We start from the raw sequence: 23,396 nt of genomic DNA, 5'->3' as shown, positions 1-23,396 counted from the left end.
ACTGAATTATAATAGCACACTTTAATAACTATGAAAGAATTCACTGCCTCGCAACACATAAAAAAACCCCTTTTTATTGAAGACAGGCAACAAGTTGTTAATAAAGAAATAATGCAAATGATCATTTCAGTCAGTAAATGCAGTATACAGGAGAACCCTGAAGATACAAATTTTCAATGCTATCTTTCACTCGAAGGTGTTGAAAAGACCACAGATACGTCGGATGCATGCTAGAATGCTTCCTCATCTCTACCTCAATGCCCCCCTTTCCTCAAAGATTTAAAAACCCAGAAATCTACTTTAATACTAAAAAAAAAAAAAAGACAGATGCAGACAGGGCCTGTATTATAATAAATAAAATATGAAGAAACTGCCCTGCAGTTGCAATAAGATCACTGAACCTATGCACTAAATTTGAACTATGTTGTAGAAAAAGTTTCTTTGGTTGAAAAGGTAAAATGATGCATCAGTCTGATTTGTAGGTGTACATATTTAAAAAAAAAGCCAACAGAACCAACATCACTGTTAACGTTCACTACATGCTGTATTTTACACCACCTTCTAGCTCACCATCATTATTCTCTACACAGTCGTATTAGACGGGTGTATTCACCGTCATCATTCACACAGAAACTGTAACAAGCTAACTTTCCACAACACAAAAATCCTTTTTGTTGAATTTCTAGAAAGGATTGCACTTAACTCTTACCATTTAGGTCAACGTTACGGCTCACACTGTACATAGAGGCTTAATCAAGTAACTACATGCTTGTTTTTTTTCTATAATGTTTTTTATAAAAACGTTGTTGTTTAACGAAAATCAGTAGCTGATTTTGAAATCAGATAAATATTTTTTTTTTTTGCTGTCCAGCAACAAAGCATAGAGCTTCAAGTCGGTGCTCCTGGCCTCTAAGATTTTCTGCCTTTCCGCTGTCTCTGAGTCTTTGGGGTGAAGAATTTTTTTTAATGGAATGAATTGACATATAGGTTGTTTATTGTGGGCCCTCTCTTTATCATTAGAGCCTGGGTGGGGGTCGAGATGGCGGGGGTCCTGGGGGCCCAGGGGGTGCACGAGTTGGGGGTGGACCTGGAGGGGGTCCCACCATGGAAGGGGGCGCGCGGGAGGGTGGTGTGGTGCGGGAGGGCGGAGTCGTACGGGGCCCTCTTGACGGCGGCTTTGTACGGGGGACAGAGTTGGAGACCAGAGGTCGCTGTTCAGCAGGCGGAGGTGACGGAGGAGGAGGAGGCGGCGATGGAGAGCGATATGTGCGAGGAGGGGCCTGGTGGTTTGAGCCGGACTGCCCATCTTTGACCCGCTGGAAACTAATACAGCGTCCCTGCAGGGATACACAGACAGACGAAAGTTAAACCACTGCTACACATCATCATTTCAATACAGATTAAAATACAGTGCATCTTTGTGCAAAATCAATGAGCTTCTAAGATCCACCAGCCAAAATGGTTTGTGTGAGCCTTTGCCCAGCTTTGCTGACAGAAGCATGTGTGTTTGAGGCCCTGGAGGGCACACAGAGCTGCTTCTGTCTTCTGTCCACACCTGCACTACAATAGCTGTGATGCTAGCAAAGACAGGCCCTGACAAAGTTATCACACACACACAAACACACACAGCTTTTGCAGTCTCCAGCTTTCTCCATTTCCCCTCCTCTTCTCTAGGAGCCTCTGCTGTGACTCGGCCTTTCTTGACGCAGAACAGAAAGTGGTTTATGTCTCTTATGTGCTTCACTTGAAGGAATGTAAAGGGGGGATTTCAATATACCCACAATACTTAGCAGAAGCCCCTAAGCATTTAACATAATTTACAAGTCAGAGAGAATGGAGCGCTTCTCTTATTGTCCTCATTGATGGTTTTCCTCTCTGTTCCCCTCTGCAGACACACAAACTCTTGTCTTGCTCAGTCAGAGTGTGAAGGATGGAGAGTAGGTCTCTGTGTCACAGACCCTTGGTGGTCTGATTATAACACCTTATTAAACAGAGAGGCCCTAAAGTCACACAGGGGCCATTAAGAGGAGCCCAGCAGCAGTAGCTTTGTGACTGTGGGGGCCATTGTGTGGTTGTGTGTGCGCGTATATAAGGGGTGTGTAATTGATTGAGGGCGGCCCGGTTGGGGGGGTGACTGCTTCGGTCTTGTCGCCGGGCCGCAGTGAAAAGGCCAGTTTGTGAGCAGCAGAGCAGCAGCACAACACCAGAGAGAGCATATGGACACAATGAGAACACAAGCTCATGAATATGAGTGTGTTTGTGTGTGTGTGTGTCACTGTAAGCATGCCTCCACCAGAACATATGGCCTGAATGAAACCTCAGCCTCATGAATAACAGAGAGAGGAAAGAAAGGTTAGGGGGGCTGGCTGTAAAGAGTGCACCAAAAAAACATAAGCTTAGTGTTGAAAGTAGCACTTTTTTCCACCTTTTAAAAGATGACACGTACATAAACGAGTTGTGTGAGAGGTCAGCCATGTGCCACTTGTGATGATCAATCTCCTGGTGCGTGCCCCCTTTGGCTGTAATATCTGTCACTGCTTTATTTCCCTTCTCAGCAATTGTTTACTTCAAGCCCTCAACTCCTTCTCAAGAGAAAAACAAAACCCTAAAACACCTCCAGCACCCCTCTTCACACCACTCCTCTGTCTCGTCTGTTTCTCCTCCTCAGGCCTGAGACTTTGCCCTTCCCTCAACAACACACACGCACACAAAGCAGATTGTTTGTGGATGTTTGCAGGGAACTGCTGCACGCACACATTTGCCACCATTATAGTAAAGAAAATGGAAGAAAGAAGAGAGAGTGAAGACACACATTTGACCTGACAGCTGTGCCCGTCACCTCGTGTGACATTACAGACATTTACTCACATGAGGAAAAGGCTTCATGTGTGCTTGCAGACTTAATGCACTTTAGAGATAGTTTATTAGGGGAGGTCGGCAATGCCAGTTTATAAGACTGTGGGGCTCGATGTATTTAAGAATGAGACTGTAATAAAATTAGATTTTTTTTTTCAAATTCATGGCTTTGTAGTTGTGGATGTACCATGAATTCCTGATGCTAACCATTAACAAAATATCAGGTTAATATAGCTTTATATTACAAGTTCATGCTTCAAAAATCATCTGTTCAGGAATGTTTCTACACAGATATTTCATGCATGAATTGACATACAAAATTCAGTTATGTAAAAACGTATTGCATGTGTTTCCATTGTTGTGTTTGCATACTGTTTTGCTCTCAGAGAGGCTGAGCAAATACGTGAAATAAACTTTTATGTAACTCAAATCCAGCTAATTTGGCTGCATAATAATTTATGTATAAAGTAAATGAATTAACACTCCTTAATTGATTATTTATCATGTAATAATTTATCACATATGGCGATAGTGAATTGATTGGTTAATGGTGAGCAACAGAAGTTCAAGATACGTACTACATCGAATCATGCAATAAACCACCACGCATCAATTAAGCATTACTTAAGTATATGATTTGTACTCTTATTATATAATGTTACCTGTTAATTAATGGAAAGTGCTGAAGTAATTTTTCACAAGGACCACTACAAACAAGTACCCCTTGGAGCCACTCGTTATTTCTAGCTCTCCATTTTAACTTTTGTTTGCTAACTCATTTATTACAAATGCTCCTTTACGGCACACACTGTTGAACTGACTCGGGCTGGTTGGACATGTGCAGTCACTCTGTTATAGCTGGCAGTTTGCAGGAAGTTGAGACAATAAATATAATGAAGTCTCACACCAGACTGTAATCCTGTTTCTGTGTTCAATTTTACTCCAAGCAAAAATATGAGGGGTTTATAAGCCAAGTCGTAATGTCAGAGTTTTACAATTAGCCGAACTATCCGCAGTCTTTCTGTGTACCACCTGCCAACTGCAGACGTACCCTTAAGTAAACCCAGTTGGGAATTACTTCTCTAATAGTAAAGACCTCGCTGTAAACAGTTTTAGCTGGAACTGCTTTCCATGAAAGAAAGAGTCCCTGCTGACAGCATTTTCTGGGGATTATCCAGAGTACTAGTGAAGCTATTGCATGAAACAGATGTTGCTGATAGCTATAACTATTCTTTTTTTGTTTAAAAAACCACATGGCAATTGAACAAACAGCATTCTGGTCTATTAGAAGAAACTGTGAAGCTCCAGAATAAATAGATTAATAAGTGGAGCTTGAGTTGAGATTTCTTTCTTTTAACCAACTACACCTTCAGTGATTTTTCATTCGCTTCCACAGTTCTGCGATGGTGGCAGAGATAAATCTCACAATAGAGGAAAAAATATGTATATATTTTTGGAATCTAGGTGAACTGATCCTTTAAGTGAAGTGACGGAGGGGGAGAAGAGAGAAACGGGTGAATAAGGGGAGGTGCTCATTTGTAGTGTCTGTGTGAGGATGGAGGGTTGGTGGCCGCCCTCTGGTCTGGCCTGTGTTGTGTGACGGGCCCAGCAGTGCCATCAGCTCTGGGGACAAAAGAAGGGAATCTCGTCTGTCACAATATGGCTCGTGGCCTTTCAACTCCCCATCTGTTTGTATGACGCTCACTCGGGAGAGCTGACACACACGTTACAGTGACGCATGCGTGCACGCACACACACAGCAGAGAAAAAAGATGAAACGCAAACGGGGAGCGTGGCAGAAACTGGCAGCCCCACTGATGGCCGTTTGCAGAAGCAGCGAAGTGTGAGTAATGTGGGGAGAAAGCAGGCCGAGCTCCTCCTGAGCTGTTGGTTAACAAGCCGCATTAGGAAGTCTGATCCTTCGCTGGTTATCGCTGCACTTTTCGCCACCTTGTTGGGCTTTTTGTTATCTGGCAGCGACGCTTGTTATCTAGCCGCAACCGCATGCTTTTGCGCATCAATTCTGCAAAGAGTTTATTTAAATAAGAGCCCAACTTGAAGAGAAATCGTTGTGGTCTTTCATGTCTGATATGGCTCTTAGCACCAATTCTAAACAATTATCTCCCTTGGAACAAAAGCAGATTTTTTTCCCCTCTCATTTTTTTTTTTTTCACGTGAGAAGTAGCGTTTTATTTTCCTCAGTAAATGGTGCGTGAAGGGAGTTGTGGGGGTCGTTGTTGAGCGGCTCTGTGAACCGCAGCCCCACAGAAAGTGGCTGACAAAGAGTCGTGAAACTTCTGCCGTGACAGAGATGAATTGTTCCGCTTAGAAAGAAAAGAAAAGATGGAAGGAACTGATAAAACTACTGATGTTGAACACTTTCATAGACTTAGACCCAGTACACACACACACACACTAATTCAAACTGTTGTATTGTGACGATGAATCATACCATTCAAAAAAAACTAATCAATACATTCTACAGTGATACAGAATCAGCTATGGGAAGGGGACAATGACACCATTTACAACAGAGCAGATGTTTCACCATGGCAACCAGCATGATGATGAAAACACGTCTTTGGGGTGATGGGCTGCCATGCACAGGGTCAAGGTTAGATAACGGGGGCCGCTCTGCTCTCTCTTGTTCTGTCTCTTGGAGGGGGACGCGGTGATGTCATGATTTAGGAGTTTTCAGGAGCAGCAGTGATGTCCAATAATAGCACGTTGAGTTTTCTGCAGACCTTTACAGCACATAAAATGCAGTAGCAATTGTTTTTTTTTTTTTTTACTATAATCATCACTTGAAAGTACAGGGTGAGTGTGCTATTTGGAAACTTGATTGGAAGCCTAGTCATTTTCCGAGAGTCACAGGGAAAAGCACAGTCGAGTACAGTACACCCTGTGTGTGAACAATTGCAGCTTTGACGAGGAGAGTGGTATCAGTAGCTCATTGACTCACTGTGAATGTGTGTCCATGTGTGTGTGTGCGTGTGTAGAAAGCACAACTGTACTGCTGTGTTAGAGACTTTCCTGTACATGTTGCACACTGACACACTTGCAGTGTGACAGACAGAACAAGGATGCAGATGCTCTGCTGTTCCCAGCAGAGACAGAAATCCTTCTGTTACCATCTAACTTGCTATTAAGCTTAGCTTTTAAGTGGCTGTTACCCGCAGAGGAATCCCCCTAAATTATACCTAATTAAATAAAGTGTAGTTTTGTATCAGGCTTCGTGCACGTTTGGATCTTAAACTGTAAATGCAGACTCACCTCGTCTCCAGGCTGCGGTCTCATCAGAGATACCTGGTCGTAACCTCTCCTGAACAGAGCCCACAGAGCATCTAGTTTCCCCTGGAGAGACCCAGAAAGTAAACAGTGAATTGAAAATGGCAGATAAAAGAACCCCATACCACCTTAGATGTACATTTCATATTTGAATATTATTCATATGAGAGACTAACCTTAATGGGAGTGTACCACCTCCTCTGCTGAGGGGGGCGACGGGGCGGTTTTCGAGGTTTGGGCTCGTAGGGTTCATACTCCTGCTCTGGCATCTTAACAACAGCATTTTTAGGTTTGTCCAGCTTAGCACCTTCCTCAGTGGAGCCTTTCTCCCCCCATCGTACCTGGTAATTATTAAGTAGGAAAAAATATCATTGAAACTTTGAATTGAAACAGGAATTGTCCTTCTGGTTGTTTTATTTTAGCATTTACAAATGAACTCAAGGCAGCAAAACAGCAAAATCCAGCTCCCTGTCTCTGCTTTTTTCTATTTTTTCTTCCTTTTGACACAGAAGGCAAAACAAAGGGAAGGATTTCCCCAAACTGTCAGAAATAGACAATTACTTTAGAACTAGAATAAGTCATTCGCAGCTGTCTCATCTTAACCGCAAGTTTCTATTTCTAAAGAATACACACACACACAGAGCACTCCAAAGAGGAAGACAAACTATCTAATTTTGGTTTGCAGAAGACAGTTGATCATCAGAAACCATATTCAGACAGACTGTTCTGCAAAGACTTTCTATCTCCCACTAATAACATACATCCTCTTTTTATATTTTGCAGATCCTGAAAGTCGAGAGCGCGTGTACCTCCATGCGTTTGATGCCACCCACTCCTCTTCCTCCGTAATATGAAGCATCCACTGTGGGCCACCTCTTCTTGGGCATCCCATCTTCATCATCTGAATCCTGTGAGTGAGACCTCAGTGATGATGCAGCTCATATTATGTTAGCATTTCGCTATTAATTAGAACTAACTCTACTCTATTAACTGTAAAAAATACTGTGTTAATCATTGTATTCTTGAGTGAATCTCTGATTAGAACATGTAAGATAAAAATGTGTTTACTGGCTCTGGAGGCGGAGGTGGTGGAGGTTCTTTGATCACCTGAGGATTAGAAAAAATATATAATCAATACAAAAAAACAAAAAAATGCAATCACTTACAAATGTCCTCAAGCTTCTATGTAGCCTGGTTGAAGAAACGAAGCTGGTTATTCAGTCTGAAACACTGATGTCTAAAGTAGAAACTTACCACAGTGCAGCAGAGAGGCCAGAACCACCACATCAGCAGCAGAGCCAACAGCAGGAACACCACCAGCAACGATATGAGCACTATGGTGCCATCAAACTGCACAAAAACACAGAACGATGGCATAAATATCAAACTGAACTAAAAGAAACCAGATAAGAAAAAGGGGGAAAATGAAAAGCGAAAGTACTCACAGCCTCCTCTGATGAGACACAACAGAGGAGAGGAGAGAAGAAGATACGAGAAACCAGGAGAAAATAAGAAAGTTGGAAGAAAGTTTATTCAAATAAGGCAGCATGCCAGAGAGAAATATTATCATGTATTGCTGTGACTTTGTACAGAATGTACTCACACATTCAGTGGTGGTGATGTGAACGGAGCTGGTGATGTAGGAAAGGCCCTCATTCATGCTCACCTGCAGGTAGATCACCCTGAAAAACCCAAATCCATGATCACCTGACACAGTTATGCACGAATCACATCACACTTGCGGGCATCTCATGTGCAAACACATCCGTGGTCTTCTTAGCTATCAGATACATTCCTCCATCTACTTTGTCCATACTTGCAGCTTCATAAGAACACAAATATGCTGACAAAGGCTCAAACCTAAAGTCTTTTAAGAGGTCAGGGAGTTCTCCACCCACAGAAGGAATCTCTTCTGCTTGGATTAGACCCAGACCTCTAATGTGGAAACCACAGACAGCTAAAATGACTTCTTATACTGCGGGATCCGGTGTTCATGTGTGTAGATGTATGTGTGTGTGTATGTGTAGAACTGCACAAAGATCGGCAGGGTGGGGATAAGAGATTGGGGGGGAAAAAACAAATCATTTTTGGTTTGGATAGAAATGTTGATGGGACCAAAATTGTACGTGAGCGAGGAAGCGAAAAGGATGGCGGAGTTTCTAATTGACAGTTTATTTATAAAGTTCTTAGGAAAAGGGAACGAGACGTGTTCGCCAGATAAGTCGGCGAGGGTGTAAACAGCAGACTGTAGTTATGGGGTTTGGAGAAGAATGGAGAAAGGCTTCTTGTGCTGTTCTCATGGTTTAGGGCGACAGAGACAAGGGGGGTATTGAGCTTTGGGTTTAGATTTGAGGAGGGGGGCGACAAGGCGGAGGTCACTGCAGGGAGTTGGTGGGAGGGCAGAGGATAGGAAACAGAGGGTGTGTGTGGGGGGGGGATGGTAGGAGGAAGGCTTTTCCTGTTCTGCATCCCTTCAGCACTGTCCCTCCCTTCTGAAACCCCCTCCTCTTCACTTCCTCAATCACTGTTTTCAGCACCTCGCCCTCCTCCTCAATCCTCTCCTTGCCACTGTCTCATAACTCACGCTGACATGGGAGGAGGAAATTGGCAGTGCAGGTGCCACTAATCTTTTCTTCTCCTGCCATTTTTACTTATTTATTTTTTTGGTCCCCCTTTCCCCCCCCATCATATGGTCAGCCCTCCTTTCAGGAAGGGAGGCGGACACGGTGCTATCAGCTCCACTCTGACAGAGACATCTCGGCCCCTATCAATCATTGATCTGCCCACTAAATATGTCTTTGCCCTGTGTGTGTGAGTCTGTGTGTGTGCAGGAGGGGGGGAGCTGCATCCGGAAGGTTCCCAGTCAACACAGATTTGTATGACGGCAGCCTCGGTGACTTCATTACATGCGACAACGTGACTCGGGTGAAGCAGGAGGTGAGTGAGGGGTCTTTGGGATTCGGGTGACGAGGGGATGCTGGGAGCTGGAGTCCCTGAGATCTCATGTATAGACTTAACAAGCCCTAAACAGGAATCGGTTCACCTATAATGTGATCTGACATGCATGTGTGATTTTAGGGCTGCTGCAGCTAATGATTGTTTCCATTGTTGATTCTTTCTGATCAATAAAATGTCAAAAATCAGGGGAAATGCACTCTGCCATCTGTCTAAGGAGGCAGCCTTTATCTTATTGGTATAATCCATCTAAAGTGTGACAGCTTCGGCTTTCACGTGGCTCATTGTGTGTCAAAAACACAAAAAGCCTCTAATGTAACTTACTGCTGGTTCAGGTTTCCTTTCATTTTTTCCACATATTTCCTTGAACGCTCAATGGCTCAAGCTGTTGTTGAGATTTTGAACTTAAAAACAGCAGCTTAACAAAAAAAAAAAAAGGTAGGTCATGAGACGGGGTTGAAAGCTTCAAAAAAATCAAGCAAGTGGAGCTTTATGCTGAGAATTGTTTTTGTCAAGAGCTAAATTTGTCACGGGGGGGTCTGGACTTAGTAGAAACTGTTTTCCAGGCTGTGGCCTACGGGCAAAAGAGGCAACTCTGTAAAGGAGTGTTCATTCAATGACACGCGATACTTCTTGCATTGCTTTCGACAACATTAAGCTTGCTCTTTCTTTCTCACATGGTGGAAAACAGTTTGTCTGTGCTGCCTGCTCCAAAGTTGATTAAAAAAATCGAATTTTTTTAATTTTACAAAATAGACTAGGGGCAATTGTGTGGAAACAAATATTTTTCCATAGTCTTTTATGTTTTCCATGCTTATCCAGATCTGGAAATTACTAAAATCAAATTCCACATTTTTACACGCTATGTAGAAACTCTGAATCTAACCTCTGATGCTCTTGGGTGATGAGAAGGAAGATTTGATTGAGAACACTAAACAACCGCACATTAAGAAAATCGCTTTCTAACACCTGTCCAGCCTGCACAGTGTCACGTTCGCTTCGCTACATATTTCCATTTCTATCGCACAGCAGCCCAGAACTCATCAGCCAGCTGTTGGCCTTCCTCTTTGGGCCCTTCAGCTATTCACAGCTGACTTCCTCTTTAGCAGCACTCACGGTGTCAGGCAGTGCTGACTCTGCTCTAATGGGCCTCGGTTACATGGAAGGACGCCTCCTTCAGGCATCACTGCAGTGTGTAATGATGCTCTGTCTTCTGCTCTGCTCTCAGGAGAAGCAGCTCCACCTGCCACAAAGCCACGCTGGCAACAACTGTCAGACACTAAAGCAGCGAAAAGGACCAGATATTGGCTGGATTGTGTCATTTGTGAATGTCTTGATTTGGCTTTTATGCCATGTCATTATCTCGACATCCCAAGCAATTATCTGTCAGTTCTGTGCTACTTTTGTCATAAGATGGCGGTAAAATATACTGTAAAGTGGCAGGTTCTTAAATCTTCTTGCAGCCACTGTGTGAAAACGAAAAATTTGTTTTCTCTGTCTCTGAGAAGTACTTCCCCATCAAAGCAGTACTTTTCACCAGCGGATAAGACAAGCTCAAATCATGGTAAAAATCTGAGTGACAGAAACAAGACAGATGATGACTGGGAGGTGTCTGAGGCCGCAGGCCTGAGTGTATAATTATGCACAGGACTGCAGGCAGCGGGGACGGGAAGGCTGCCGGGCCTCGTTCCTCTCTGAGTTCAGCCCACAGCGTGGCTCCCTCTGCACCACAAGACAATTCTGCTCTGAATCACCGGGAGCAAAGCTGGAAGCCCTCAGAGGAAACTTTACACTGCCCCGCTGACTCCACTCACACTTTCTCTCTCCCAAAGTGCCAGACAGGCATTAGGAACATCACACAAACACACACATACACGGATGCGAGGTCCTCTCAAGCAGGCTCTCATTAACTCATGTTCCTGGGCTCTACTCCTGTTGTCCCCTTGTGATTGGTGTCTGGCTTCGTTAGCTGTGACAAACATTGATTGATCACAGACACACGATGACTTTGGCCCTAATTTGTTCAAGGACAGCGGTCGTCTGTGTCCACACCAAACTTGTGTGCAGCTGGCAAATATCTGTGTTACAGCTGTACATGGATAGTTTGGAGACAGGCGCCATCGTTAAGGACCAATATGGGGTTGAAAACCTGCAAAGAGCCACAAGAGAAGTGCAGCTTACCTCCCCACTTCCTCTACGACGGGAGCAGGACACAGCAGGAAGGTATCCTGGATCTGAGCTGGCCTTTCGTCTGCACAGGGAAAAACAAAATCACGCTTTCTGCTGTAAATTTTTAAACATTTGCAGCCTAATCATGAATTCCACCATCAAATGCAAAACCCCAACAGAGGAGTTAATATATTTCAGCATCAGAATTCACTGCTTTGTTCTGATGATGCATTTTTGTTCAGATAAATATTATATTCTAAATACAAGCAGGAAGTCTTACACATTCCCAAACTTGATCGATCAGCAATAGCCACAAACCTACTTACATTCAACATGAATGATCCTGTTTTCTGTCCTGCCAACATGTGCATAATGTTTCCTTTGTGTCTGTGTGCGTCACAAGCATGCGTCCCAGCATGTGCAACACATGTTTGTGTACATTTGCAGAACTTACCCACAGAGTGTGTATCATTCAATTTGAAGCTGCAGAGGACCTGGTCGATGTTTCTGGCATGCAGGAAACCATTGCCGCTCACAACCACCTCGAACCTCTCTGAGACAAAAAACCAAAAAACAAAAACAGAGCATGCAGACACCATCAGAAGTGATTAACAACACGCACACTCATGCATAGCAATGGTAATGCTCATATTTTCAGCAGTACGTGAGAGTCATAAAAGATCAAACTTGGTCTTCTATTTTAGTTTGATGTTGAAGAAAATTTCCTGTGTACAATTATGGTGAGTCCTGACAGCCATTCCTTTTCTCTGATGTGCTCAACTTGAGCAGCAGAAACTTGCGCATGCCTCATTACTGCTTGTTTATATCTGTGTGCTTGTGCGTGTATGTGTAGAAAGGCCATAATATGCTCCAGTGGTGCTATTGCTAAAAGTGTTGCTATTCACATATATCTCAGACTGTGCAGTACCCAGAAGGTGTGTGCGTATTTGTGTGTGTGTGTGTCTTTGACCTTTAGTTTCCCCCAGGCTCCGTTAAAGTGCACTGACAGTGGCTTGCCAGCATATGCTGGAGTGTCTATGTGGCTGCTCCCCAGCATATGTTAAAGAGCGAGGAAAAAACACTTGCTTAAAAACATGCCTGCAGGGCTGACAACAGCACAGTGCTGTCAAAGTAGGTCTGACCTTACCTATGGCACCGTGGCATGGCATTAGCACATGTGCGCCTGAATGCGGTTGTGTTTGTGAGCATATACAGTGCATGTGTGCACTGCATTTGTGTTTTTCTGTGGAATGTGCAAGCACTTCCATGGCTACAGTAAATGCATGCATGAATGTGTGCAGGCTTGTGTCTGACCATGTGCGTGCGTGTTTGTGGTCCATTTGCTGTGCACGTTGGTTTCCTCTAGCTCTATCCTGGCTAATAGAAGTGAACATTTGCCACACCTTTAACATTTAAAGCTCCAGCGTGAAGATCACTGGATAAAAACATCACAGGGTGTGGGTGTATATGTGACAGTATTTCTTTAAAGGTCAGACAAGCTGCTGTGAAAGCCATAAATACAGATACACGAATAGAGGCAGAGTTAAGAGGAGAAAACAAAAAAATCATATTACAGATGTCTGTACATCTTTACATGTTTGCAGATGCTACCAAAAATGTTGGAAAGTGCAGCTTTGGGTTTGGAGGGAAAGTGGTGATGAAAGAAAAGAGTGAGATGGAAATTGAAATTTATCTCTCACAAAGGATACATTGTATATATTACTGATATGATAAAATATGAAATAATGCATATTACTACATGTAATGCACCTTAGTTTGTATAAGTCATGTAGTTCTCCAAGTCAAATTTCTAAAATCCTGCAGTTGCACACCGCTTAGCTCATGCCTAACTCAACGTGTGTGTGCTAATTTGCTGATATGTAGTGATTTGCAATGTGTCAAGTCGTTGTCAAAGCCTTGTCATTACCTCAACTAGATATTTGTGTTCACGCACATATACACACAAACACACATGCAACACCCAATTAACCACATTTCCCATCGCGGACAGCCTCACCAATTAATGTTCACAATGTCACCACTGTGAAACAGAACCACAAAATTCACAACAATAATTAATATAGTATAGCGTAGCGTAGCGTAGTATGGTATAGTATAGTATAGTATAGTATAGTATAGTATAGTATATGACTGGTAGTTTATGTAGTTTGCAGCGATAACAACATGCAACTTAATGAAAGGACTTAAGAACCCTTTCACACGATGTCACCATCAAATAGCACACGCTGCATCATGACAGAGCGCACACACAGCTTATGATGTCGAATATAAATATAGTCCTGTAATTATGAAACTGCTCTCGTAAAAGTGAAAGTGGCGGTTGGCTTTGATTTATTTATGAGCAATTAAGTGGCGCATGGCATTGCAGTTAATTTACGTTCAGCGAAACATGCAAAAAACTAAACTAAGCAAGAAACAAAGCGTCACAGTCAGACCTTCAAAAATTTAAATGGAGACATTTTTAATATAAAGATATTTGCAAAAGGGCATTTTCAAATATCTCCAATTATTAGTTTCGACTGATCTCCATAGATCTTTTGAATCTTAATAAATCCATGGTGTCTTTTAAGTAGGAAAGTATCATCATCTCACATCTTCTACACACTAACCAAGGCTTGAAGGGCTAAAAGGTCAGTGCTGTCAGACACATGGTGGGCAGGGACTGGTGGTGCCCCGCTGACATGGACGACACATATGCTGCTGCCCTCTCCTGTCTGCTTTTTGCCTGCCTCTGTGGCCATGTGTCCATTTGCATCTACACCTGAACGTCTGACGAGGATTAAATGTGTACAAATGTGCGTCTGTGTGTGTGACTATTCATATGTACTGTGCATCCATGTGCATGTCTTGTATGTGTTTGTGTGTGGAGAAAATGGGGGGTACGGCTTGTCCGAACAGCGCCTCTTCAATCACGTTAGTGCGAAAGGACAGTGAAGGGCAGGGAGGGGCAAAGGAGGAAGGGACAACAGGGAGAAAAGGGTCAGACGTTAATGAAAGCAGCAATCTCTGCTGTCATGTTAGATCTAAGGCCTAACTCTCACCGTCCTCTGTGTGTGTGTGTGCTGTGTGTGTTGTGTGTGTGTGCGTGGGGAATCAGTGCTGTCATGTCTGATAGTGTGGCCCAACGTTCACTGTCCAGTCTGATGGCCTGTTTGCAGGCAGCTCGGTCTGGTCACTTCACATCAATGTGAGGGACATGTGTACATGTGCTTGAAGATGTGTGTGTGTGTGTGTGTGTGTGTGTGAGCAGGCTGACTGAAGATCATCTAAACGTGTGTGTTGGTATAAAGCGTGTATGATGTGGTATGTGACTACATGCAGGCAGACAAAAACAGATAGAGAGATATATGTGGAATGTCAGTATGTATGGGCATGTAAATGCATCAGGACAGATGGTTGTGGATAGGAGTTTATATTCAGACCTCTTGCATATTCTTGCTAAATGGTGACAAGTGCTTGGCTATCTCCATAGAACTATGTAAAACCTTTCGTAAGCATAATATGAAAGTAATGGATTTCTTAAGTAAAATTTGTATTTTATTCATACACATCAAGTCCCAACAAAGGCAACCAAAGTGTGCCACAAGCATGTGAGCACATTACAATCTTCATTAATTAGGCCAGAATCCAGCCTTGGTTAAAGCGGGTCTTTGGTTTCTTAGTTCACTGACCTTTAAGTTGCTCATCAATCGAATAATAAATGAGGCTGTTGGAGGATATTTGGGCACATGTCGAGTGATGCACAATCTTTGGCAACAGACCAGAAACTGTAATTATCCCATCAGGATGAGAGCTGTTTTATATTATTACTTCCTCCTTTTGTCATTTCAGTAAAACATTTTGAATCCTCCCATCTCCTCTCCTCTCCCCGTATCCTTTTCTGTCCTTCATATCCCATAATGGATGTTAATCTGCATCGGTTGTCCTGGTAGCAGGGCTGCAAATGCACTCTCTTAAGTGAGTCCTAATAAGGTCATGTCAAAGCTCATCCATCCTGCTGGCTACCCATAAAGGCTCTTTTCCCTCGGTGTCTTGTTCTTCTCCTGCCTCTTACTTCCTTAAACTGCTGTCTAGATGCAGGAGAGCTGGACTTGGAAGAAGAAGTGACGGAGAGGACAGGCTTTAAACAACCCAAATGGCTATTTAGCATATACGATGTGGCAAACTAGGCCAGAGATGCAGCCATGCTTAAAGATTCATGGCTAATTCTTCTGACCAACACCCGCCCCCCTCCTCTTTTTTTTTTTGCACACATGCTGTGCTGAAGCGGCTATGCTAATTTTCCCCCGGCCGTGAATGACAATACGCTCTCTGTCACTCCGCGGTCATAAGCGTCCACGCGATTACTCAACCTCATGTTCCACTCCAGAGGCTTTAGATTACTGTCATCTGACACAATCACACACCGTGACTGCCCACTGTCTTAACAAGGAGGGGAAAAACCTTTGCTCCTCACACCTCTTACCTCCTGCACACACGCTAGATGGCTCGGCAGCTAAGATCTCAATGCAGGACTTCTTGATGATCTGAGAGAGTGGAATAATAGAAAACACAGTCGTGACATAATTCAATAACGTAATATGATTTTATGAGTCTCACTGCGTGGGTGAGTGTTTATATGACATACATGTGGTATGTGTGTGCCATACCGAGTCAATGATTCCCCTGAGGGCTTGGAAGCCTCCCCATACAGGAAACACATGTTCCACAGTGTCTGCAATAGTTGCAAGCTAGAAAAACAAACAGACAGAGAGAGAAAATAAAGCATCTGCTTTTTTTCTCTTTTTTTTATGCATTTGCAACACTTTCAATATCCTTCTGTGGATCCTACCTGGGTCTGGTTGAATTCTTTGACCCCTACACAATAAACAATAGCTCCCATAGACCTGGCCCTCTGTGCCTGTGAAAAAAAGAACAAATAAATGAAAATGCAGCGAGTTTTAAAGAGACTCTTGTGGTCTCATGGAGCCAAATACATCTCCCAGAGAACACTTTCTTGGACTTTGTCAGTCCACAAAGTGAATAGTTTAGACTGGAGGCGCACAACATGATGTACATTCACTGAAAAGGACATTTGTTTTGACTTAATTTTAAACATTGCAACAAGGCAGCCCACATTTGTTGAGTTCAGATTCGCAGCATTAACTCTTTGCAGGATTTGAAATAAATCTAACAATGAGGACTTCAAATGCAAGTGCCAGGAACTAACAAAAATCCACAAGAATTTCTGATCTTTAAACACTTGCGTTCGCTTTGGTTATGTGATATCCTGAGCTCACTACAGCAAACTGAATCTGAACTCTTTAAAGCAACATGACACCATTACTGGAGCACCACAGAGGAAAAGTCATTTTCATCCACGCTGCAGATACATCGATCAAAACAAAACTGTAAAAGAATTATGAAATCCTTTGAGGAAACAGTCTAAGAGTACCATTAAAACAACAGGAAGAGTAACTGAAACCTATAAAAACAGCTGTTTACCTAAAGTAACAAGGCCCAGCCCATTGGAAATGTTTGCTCAAGTGTTCACAATATTTTGTCTACCCCCCTCAAACCCTTCTGTCTTGTTGACACATCTTACCTCTCGCTGAGCCGTGTCAAACTGCCACTCATTCAGCTCTCCGTCGGTCAGAGCGATGATAACACTGGCGGTCCCTGCAGAACACATAACTTTTATGTTTTCTGACGCGATGCACTGTAACATAACAACCATGTGAGACGGAGCTTACCATGCTTCTCTTGATATATCTGCATATTAGCCTGCAATTGCAAAGAAGAGACTAGTAAAGGATCCACAACCTCTACAGTTAACTAGAAAGTACAGTTGTCAGATGATGCCAGCATTGGTAATCACAAATGTTAACATGTTGACATTGCTGCAAAGCCAAACCCACAAATCTCACTTTGCACAGTGCGGTTTGGCAAGAGTCTGCATGCATTAGCTCGGGAGAGATCGCATTTAAAGTCTGCTGTACGACTGAACATTGTAAAATGCTTATTGCCAGCACATCAAGATGAACCCTGCTGACACCTGATATGGATAAATGACAGATAAATATGCGAGAGTGAATCGGCTGCAAATTTCCACCTCGGACTTCACCTGGACATGTTGTAGCATGTTTTGCTATCACTGCATATTCCTCTTGTAGTTAAAAAAACACAGAGGTTAAACCATAATTTTAGAACACCTCACTAAAATGCTTAGCTCAGCACTTTCAAGAAGCAGCAAGTCATTCATGAGCCACCCCTCATATTTATCTAATTGGTCCTGGTTCCAGCTTCCTGGCTCAGTTAATCCTCAGTGGGTACTTTCTGGAATGAATTATTATATTTAAGACCAAGCTAGTGGGATTTCGGCTGACTTTGCCAAAGTATTGAGCCCTTAAACCCAGTCTTACCATCTCCAAGCCTAAATTCATAAATGTGTCTCCTCCAGGGACAACTCGTCTCAGAGCTGTTAAGCCTCCAGTGATGGCCTCCCTGTAGGATAAACAGACCAACAACCTAATTAAATACACTGAAAGAAAGCTGCTCGAAAGAAAAGAAGAAAATAAATATTCCCAATACAGTGAACACAAAGAGCGAGGCAGAGAGTGATTGTAGTTGGCAAGTAATTTTTTGGCTCAAGTAGCATCCAAGGTTAGTACGCAGCCAAAGTCGTCCTCTGTAGACTGAATGCACCACTTTGTGTTTGTAGGTTGCATAAAGCTGGATGAAGTTCTGTGTGTAATTAGCTCTGTCCAGTAAATCTGGGATTTCCAAAAGATTACAAAACCAGCGACTAAGATAAACAAAGAGAAGAGATGACACTGCGGATCGTTTGCTGGAGTACAGCTGTTACCTGTTCTCAGTCAGTTTCATGATGATGGTTCCTCGTGTGGAGAAGACTATGAAGGACATTCTCAGCATGGGGCTGCAAACAAAAAGTTGTTTCACATTAGCAATGAGGAAAGAAGAAAACACATCAACCAAAAAAATGTGACTGACTAATCGTGCTCGTACCTAATAAACTTTTCTGCCAGCTGCTCCACAAAGGAGTAAATCTCTATCCAGTGATGCTTCACGCTTCCAGATCTGAAAAACAACACAAACACAACCTTGTTAGGAGGACAAAATACAACGTTGTTACAGATGGCCCCTATTTTTCTTGTTGTTGTTTTTATCATGAATGCAGATCCATATCTTCATGACAGCTGCAACTTCTCAGATGATGTGATTCAAAGGTGGGATTAGAATATTATTGATTTAAAGGCCATGGTGCAACAGTAACAGTTCATCTTCATCAAGGACATTCTTCTGGTCACTCAGTCACATTCCATTACTTTGGACTGTAACTTGTCAGCTGTGAGCTGCTGGTTAGCCCGCTACATGCTGCTGCGTACATGACAGTCTCCTTAATGAAAGCCAGTCCCACGGGGCTGCTAATGGGGGCTAATTGCTGCTAGGCCAGAGGGTTGAGGTTAGACAGGGACAGATGTAGCAGTCTGCCTCTAGCAGGGACCATGTAGCAGGCAGCTGGCCTGTGTGCATCGTACATGTGTTTGCACGAGTGTGTGTGTGAGCGTGTGACACTGTGAGGGGGAACAGATGGTCCCACTGAGCATAGCCAACCCAACAACAGGTTGGAGATCCACAGAGTAAAAAGGCTGTGACATGAACAACAGAGGGGACCCAGAAGTAACACTCGGCAGGGGGTAAATGTGTGAGTGTCTGCTGAAGGATGCAACATCAAACAGCTTCTGCACCAAACTCTGCTGAGGGCAGGGATCCGTGTGTGTCTGTGTGTGTGTGTGTCTGTGTGTGTGTGTGCACCAGGGTCATAAACACAAAGTGAAAGTCCGAGCTGGTTAGATTTACGACGTCTCCTTTGTATCTCCCATTTAACCAGTCAATTCCTGCTCCACTTATCCTCTTCTCTGAGAGTGAGGATGTGATAAAAGCTCTGATCCAGGAGGAGTTTCCTAGGGGAACAAGTTGCCCACTGTGTGCTTTGGGATAGAGACTCACATAACAAAGGCTCAGTTTCAGTCCAGTGTGCAGGACAGAAAGTGATTTAACACACTGCCAGAAGTCAAAACTGCCCTTCATGTGTTCTATTCATCAAACTGAGACTAAAGCAAAAGGCTCCCTCATGAAACTACGGCTATGTGCATGACTGGTGAAGACGATCGGTTCTTATTATTAGTTTAAATCCAAAAATAACGGGTTAGCTCACTGATGAATAATTAACATGTAATAGTTATTCTTATTGATTGAAGTCAATTCTGATGCAAATACTCAATAAGCCTGCGAAATCTAGCTTCTCAAATGTGAGCATCTGCAGTTTTTCTATTTGGAAAATCTGTGTACGTTACAACTGCATCACGTTTTGGTCTGAGGATCCCACGTAAATACATAAAACACGCACAAAATAAAAGCATTTCTCCGCTATTGAATTTGGAATACCATATTATTCAATTAATTGAGAGATTGACAGCTAATAAAGATAATCCATTTGGACACAGCGAGAGAATCTAATTGGTTTTAAATACTGCATGAAATATAAAAACTCTCATTCTCGGCTATTTTATTAAACATTCAAAGTCAGTTCATGTAGATCACTGCCATCATTCTACAGTTTTAACAATTAGTCTTCCATCTTCTACCTACATTGTGCTATGATGGCAGACTCTCTTTTCTCTGGCAATATTTGCCCTCCAAAGTGAAAACAAATCTCTGTTCAGAACCCAGTCACAAAACACAACACCTATTATTCCACTTGCGGGCAACCAGATAGAGAGGAAAAATGCAGCCTGGTATTCGATGTGGGTCAGACATGGAGTGTAGGAATGTGGGGAGCTGATGGCAGTTTAGTTTTTTTCTAATCTCCAATCTGTGTCTACTGAGATGCTTCCACGCATTCTCCACTCAGCGAGCCTCATAACGTTCTGGATTGTGAAGTCAGCCATGGAGGACAAATGTTGATGAGGCGGAGGCCCGTAAAAACATCTCTAATGCAATGTTTGCTCTGTTCTCCATCACTGAAACATTAGATTAAGTCACTGTGTGGCATTTGAGAGCTGCAAAACAGCCAACAAGTCAGCACTATCTCAGGAGAAAGATCAGCAGCTTCCTGAAGGCCTGCTGCAGCTTACAGGTCCAGACAGTCAAACAAACAGAGGCGTACCAGAGGCCTGGCCATGCGTGACGTGCCACGCTCCCCAGGCTGCTCCTAAACTTTTTGAAGCAAAGGGTAAAGACTGAAGAGAGGCTGACAGATGTTGCCATGGACATCCGAAAGATCATCAGACGTGTCGAAACCAAAGTAAAATGTCACTCAGTGGTTCATAGGTGGCGCACAAAGGGCAGCCGAGGACATACAGAAAGCTTTTTAAAACCATTACCTCAATGTCGTCCTAAACGTCATGCACAGACACCACAGTGTTTATCTGATTCACCGCAAAATCACTGCACTCATTCTTCTGAAGGCATAATTATTCTTCTGACATAATAGCCTGTTATTCTTCTGCATGAATTGGGCAATGAACCCAACCATACCTTGTGTTTTTTTGGTCATTTTATCTCCAGCTTTTCCCCCGCTCACTTAGCATGTTTTAACATGTTGCCGATGTGTGTCCACGTGCATAATCTCCCCTTGCGGCTTGAGCCAAGATATGACAAAAATGTCAATTATAATGTCTGAGCAGCAGCACCGTCTGGGACTGCACACGCCAAAAAGGTGGTAAAAACATCCTCGCTGACCACGAGGTCTGTAAAATCTCATTGTGATGTCTGTTGAGGTGACCTAGTGCACATTTCTAAATTTAAAAAAGCTCAAAGTTAGTTGATTCTCAGGTGCTGGCGAGTTCAAAGGTTGATCTGGGATTATGTGTGAGTTCGCTTTAAAGTCACAAACAGGGTCATGGGCAAAGTCTCAGATTCAAATCAAGCCTGAGACCTTTTGTTTGTCATTCTCTCACGCTTCATTTCCTCTCAACCCTCCACTGACTTCCATCAAATGAAAACAAACACGTCGAAGGAAAACTAAAGAAAAAAAAAACAGGGTCATTTTGGGAAGATTGAGGTTAGAGTTACATTTCCAAAGAAAATGTTACAGCACCACGTTTATCGGCAGCTCGATTTGTATACCAGATTTTAAAAGATAGGTTTAAAGTGTAATTGCAAACAAACTGGAGCTTTTTTTTTTTTGGAAACTAAGACACCGGGGTGGGTTTTCCTTGGGAAAGTCAGTGTGGAGGGGGATGCACACAATCCAAATGATGTTTTCATAACTTGAAAATCCAAATATTTTCCTTGCAAATGGTTTATTGCTGATCTATGAAACCTACAAAGATAACCTATGAACCAGTAATAGCTACAGAGTATACACCCATTCCAAAAACATCCCTGAGAAAGTGGTAACAATGCCTGTGATGTTTTTTTTTATGGTGTTTTTCTTCAATACAAACACCATCCTTATCACTACTGAGAACTCCCTGCAGAGAGATAATACAAAGTAAAGAGCAGGCCCTGCTTCTGGTGGCTTGACGTCCACTCCGGGACACTGTGGGCTCCCAGAGAGGAGGATTGCCGGGCTGTGCGGCACCGCTGTGGGCCAGCTGCTGCAGCTGTGTCCGCAGGCGTCATCAGCCTTGAAACTCTATCCATCCTGCTCGCCCTGCCCACATCCCGTCGGCAAAGCTCAATGTGTTTGCCTCACCGCTTTGTACCGGACAAAAAGAAAAGCAATGAGCAGAATATTCATCCGTCTTCAAATACAAAGCGGCTACCTGTACATGGCCTACCCCCAAAAAGACGCAGACAGATCAAAGTAGAGGGTTAAAACCACTGTGGGTGTGCTCTCTGTGGTCAGTTCTTTACACGTTTTTTAAGACTGATTTCATGACACAAAGGACATTTTCATTAAAACTAGATTTCCAACTTTACGAGCCCACTTGTAGTTTACTTTTCTCCAGCTCCAGCAGCAGACTGATGCGCTCCGCGTTTCCAAACAACTAGTCTGTTGCATGGCAATGCGCAGCCACCAGAAAGTAACAAAGCCATAAATAATATCGGAGACTCACTTGTCCAGAACAAAATAGAGGTCGAAGGCGCCCTGACAGGACCTCTCCTCCTCCTCCTCCTCCTGTTGCTCTCCTTTCACCGACACACCGAGAAAGAAAAATCCGAGCAGAGCCAAGGCGAGGAACATGCGAGCCTGCGTCCTCGCCATCTTTCCCGGTTACTGTTGACTACTCCAACGCTGCGACAGCTAAAGATCTTCACATTTCCATCTATCATGTGTTTCTGCGCCGACTGTGCGCTTTTATCGCTTTGTTTCTTGGTGGTCTGTCTTGCTATGTTGAGCGCATTCAAGCCTCCGGGAGTCTTGTTCAGGCTGGAAGCCGGGATTTCCAAGTCTTCTCTTTCGGCTGAGAAAAAAAAAAAAAAAAAAGCAGTGAAGCAGGGCAGGATGAAGGAGAGGAGCGACACCCGAGGAGAGATACAAAACTCCACTTTTTTTCTCATTTTCCACACTGAGAAAAAAAAACCTGACCTCACACATTTTGGACCTGATATCTACTGTCTGGTGTTATTTTATGCCAACTTACCACAGACTATTAGAATAATAATTAAAAGAATAAAAAATAAAACAGGAGTGTCCACTAAAACTGCATTTATTTCATTTTTGGAAACACCAGGCACCAGAAATGTGTATGACACATTAAAATCTATGAGTTAAAACCATGCTCTGGTCTTTAAACAACGTCACATTTTTTCGCCTTATTACTCCCATTTTAAGTTTTTTAAAAAAAAAATGAAATAAGCAGTCAGGATTTAGTAAATGATTTAATGTCATACAGCTACAGGACAAATAAATCCAACAGTTTATACCGTTTTTTTCAAAACGATGTCTCAGAATTAGTGTTAAATCCATCTAAAACTGCAAAGACAATCACAGATCTGAATTTGAATGCAAATAACCTCTATGCAAGGATGTGATGCTTAAAGGATTTCCATGTCTTCCTGTGATTGTCATCAAACCTCCCAAACCAATGCAGTGTGATAAGCTACCACAAATACAGGAACTGTTATCTAACATCAAATAAAAATAGTCATTTTAG

The 23,396-nt window shown here is 43.0% G+C and overlaps 1 protein-coding gene across 1 annotated transcript; it reads right to left on the bottom strand.

Moving 5' to 3' along the window:
• Nucleotides 1-58: 58 nt before the first annotated feature.
• Nucleotides 59-22,720, bottom strand: antxr1d (ANTXR cell adhesion molecule 1d). The gene is made up of 18 exons (XM_008282383.1): nt 22,356-22,720; nt 18,295-18,366; nt 18,134-18,205; nt 17,691-17,772; nt 17,022-17,052; nt 16,874-16,947; nt 16,121-16,189; nt 15,939-16,019; nt 15,755-15,815; nt 11,723-11,821; nt 11,281-11,350; nt 7,748-7,826; nt 7,399-7,494; nt 7,213-7,251; nt 6,954-7,052; nt 6,321-6,485; nt 6,130-6,210; nt 59-1,337 (listed from the first exon to the last, which is right to left on the bottom strand). Exons 1-18 carry the CDS (start codon nt 22,502-22,504, stop codon nt 1,017-1,019), a joined length of 1,740 nt encoding a protein of 579 aa, XP_008280605.1. The 5' UTR covers nt 22,505-22,720; the 3' UTR covers nt 59-1,016.
• Between the last annotated feature and the right edge of the window lie 676 nt (nt 22,721-23,396).

The sequence above is a fragment of the Stegastes partitus genome, unplaced genomic scaffold, assembly GCF_000690725.1.
Source record: "Stegastes partitus isolate 25-593 unplaced genomic scaffold, Stegastes_partitus-1.0.2 Scaffold270, whole genome shotgun sequence".
Classification (NCBI taxonomy): Eukaryota; Metazoa; Chordata; class Actinopteri; family Pomacentridae; genus Stegastes; species Stegastes partitus.
The sequence above is the reverse complement of the archived record's forward strand: the minus strand, read 5'-3'. Positions and strand labels throughout refer to the sequence as shown.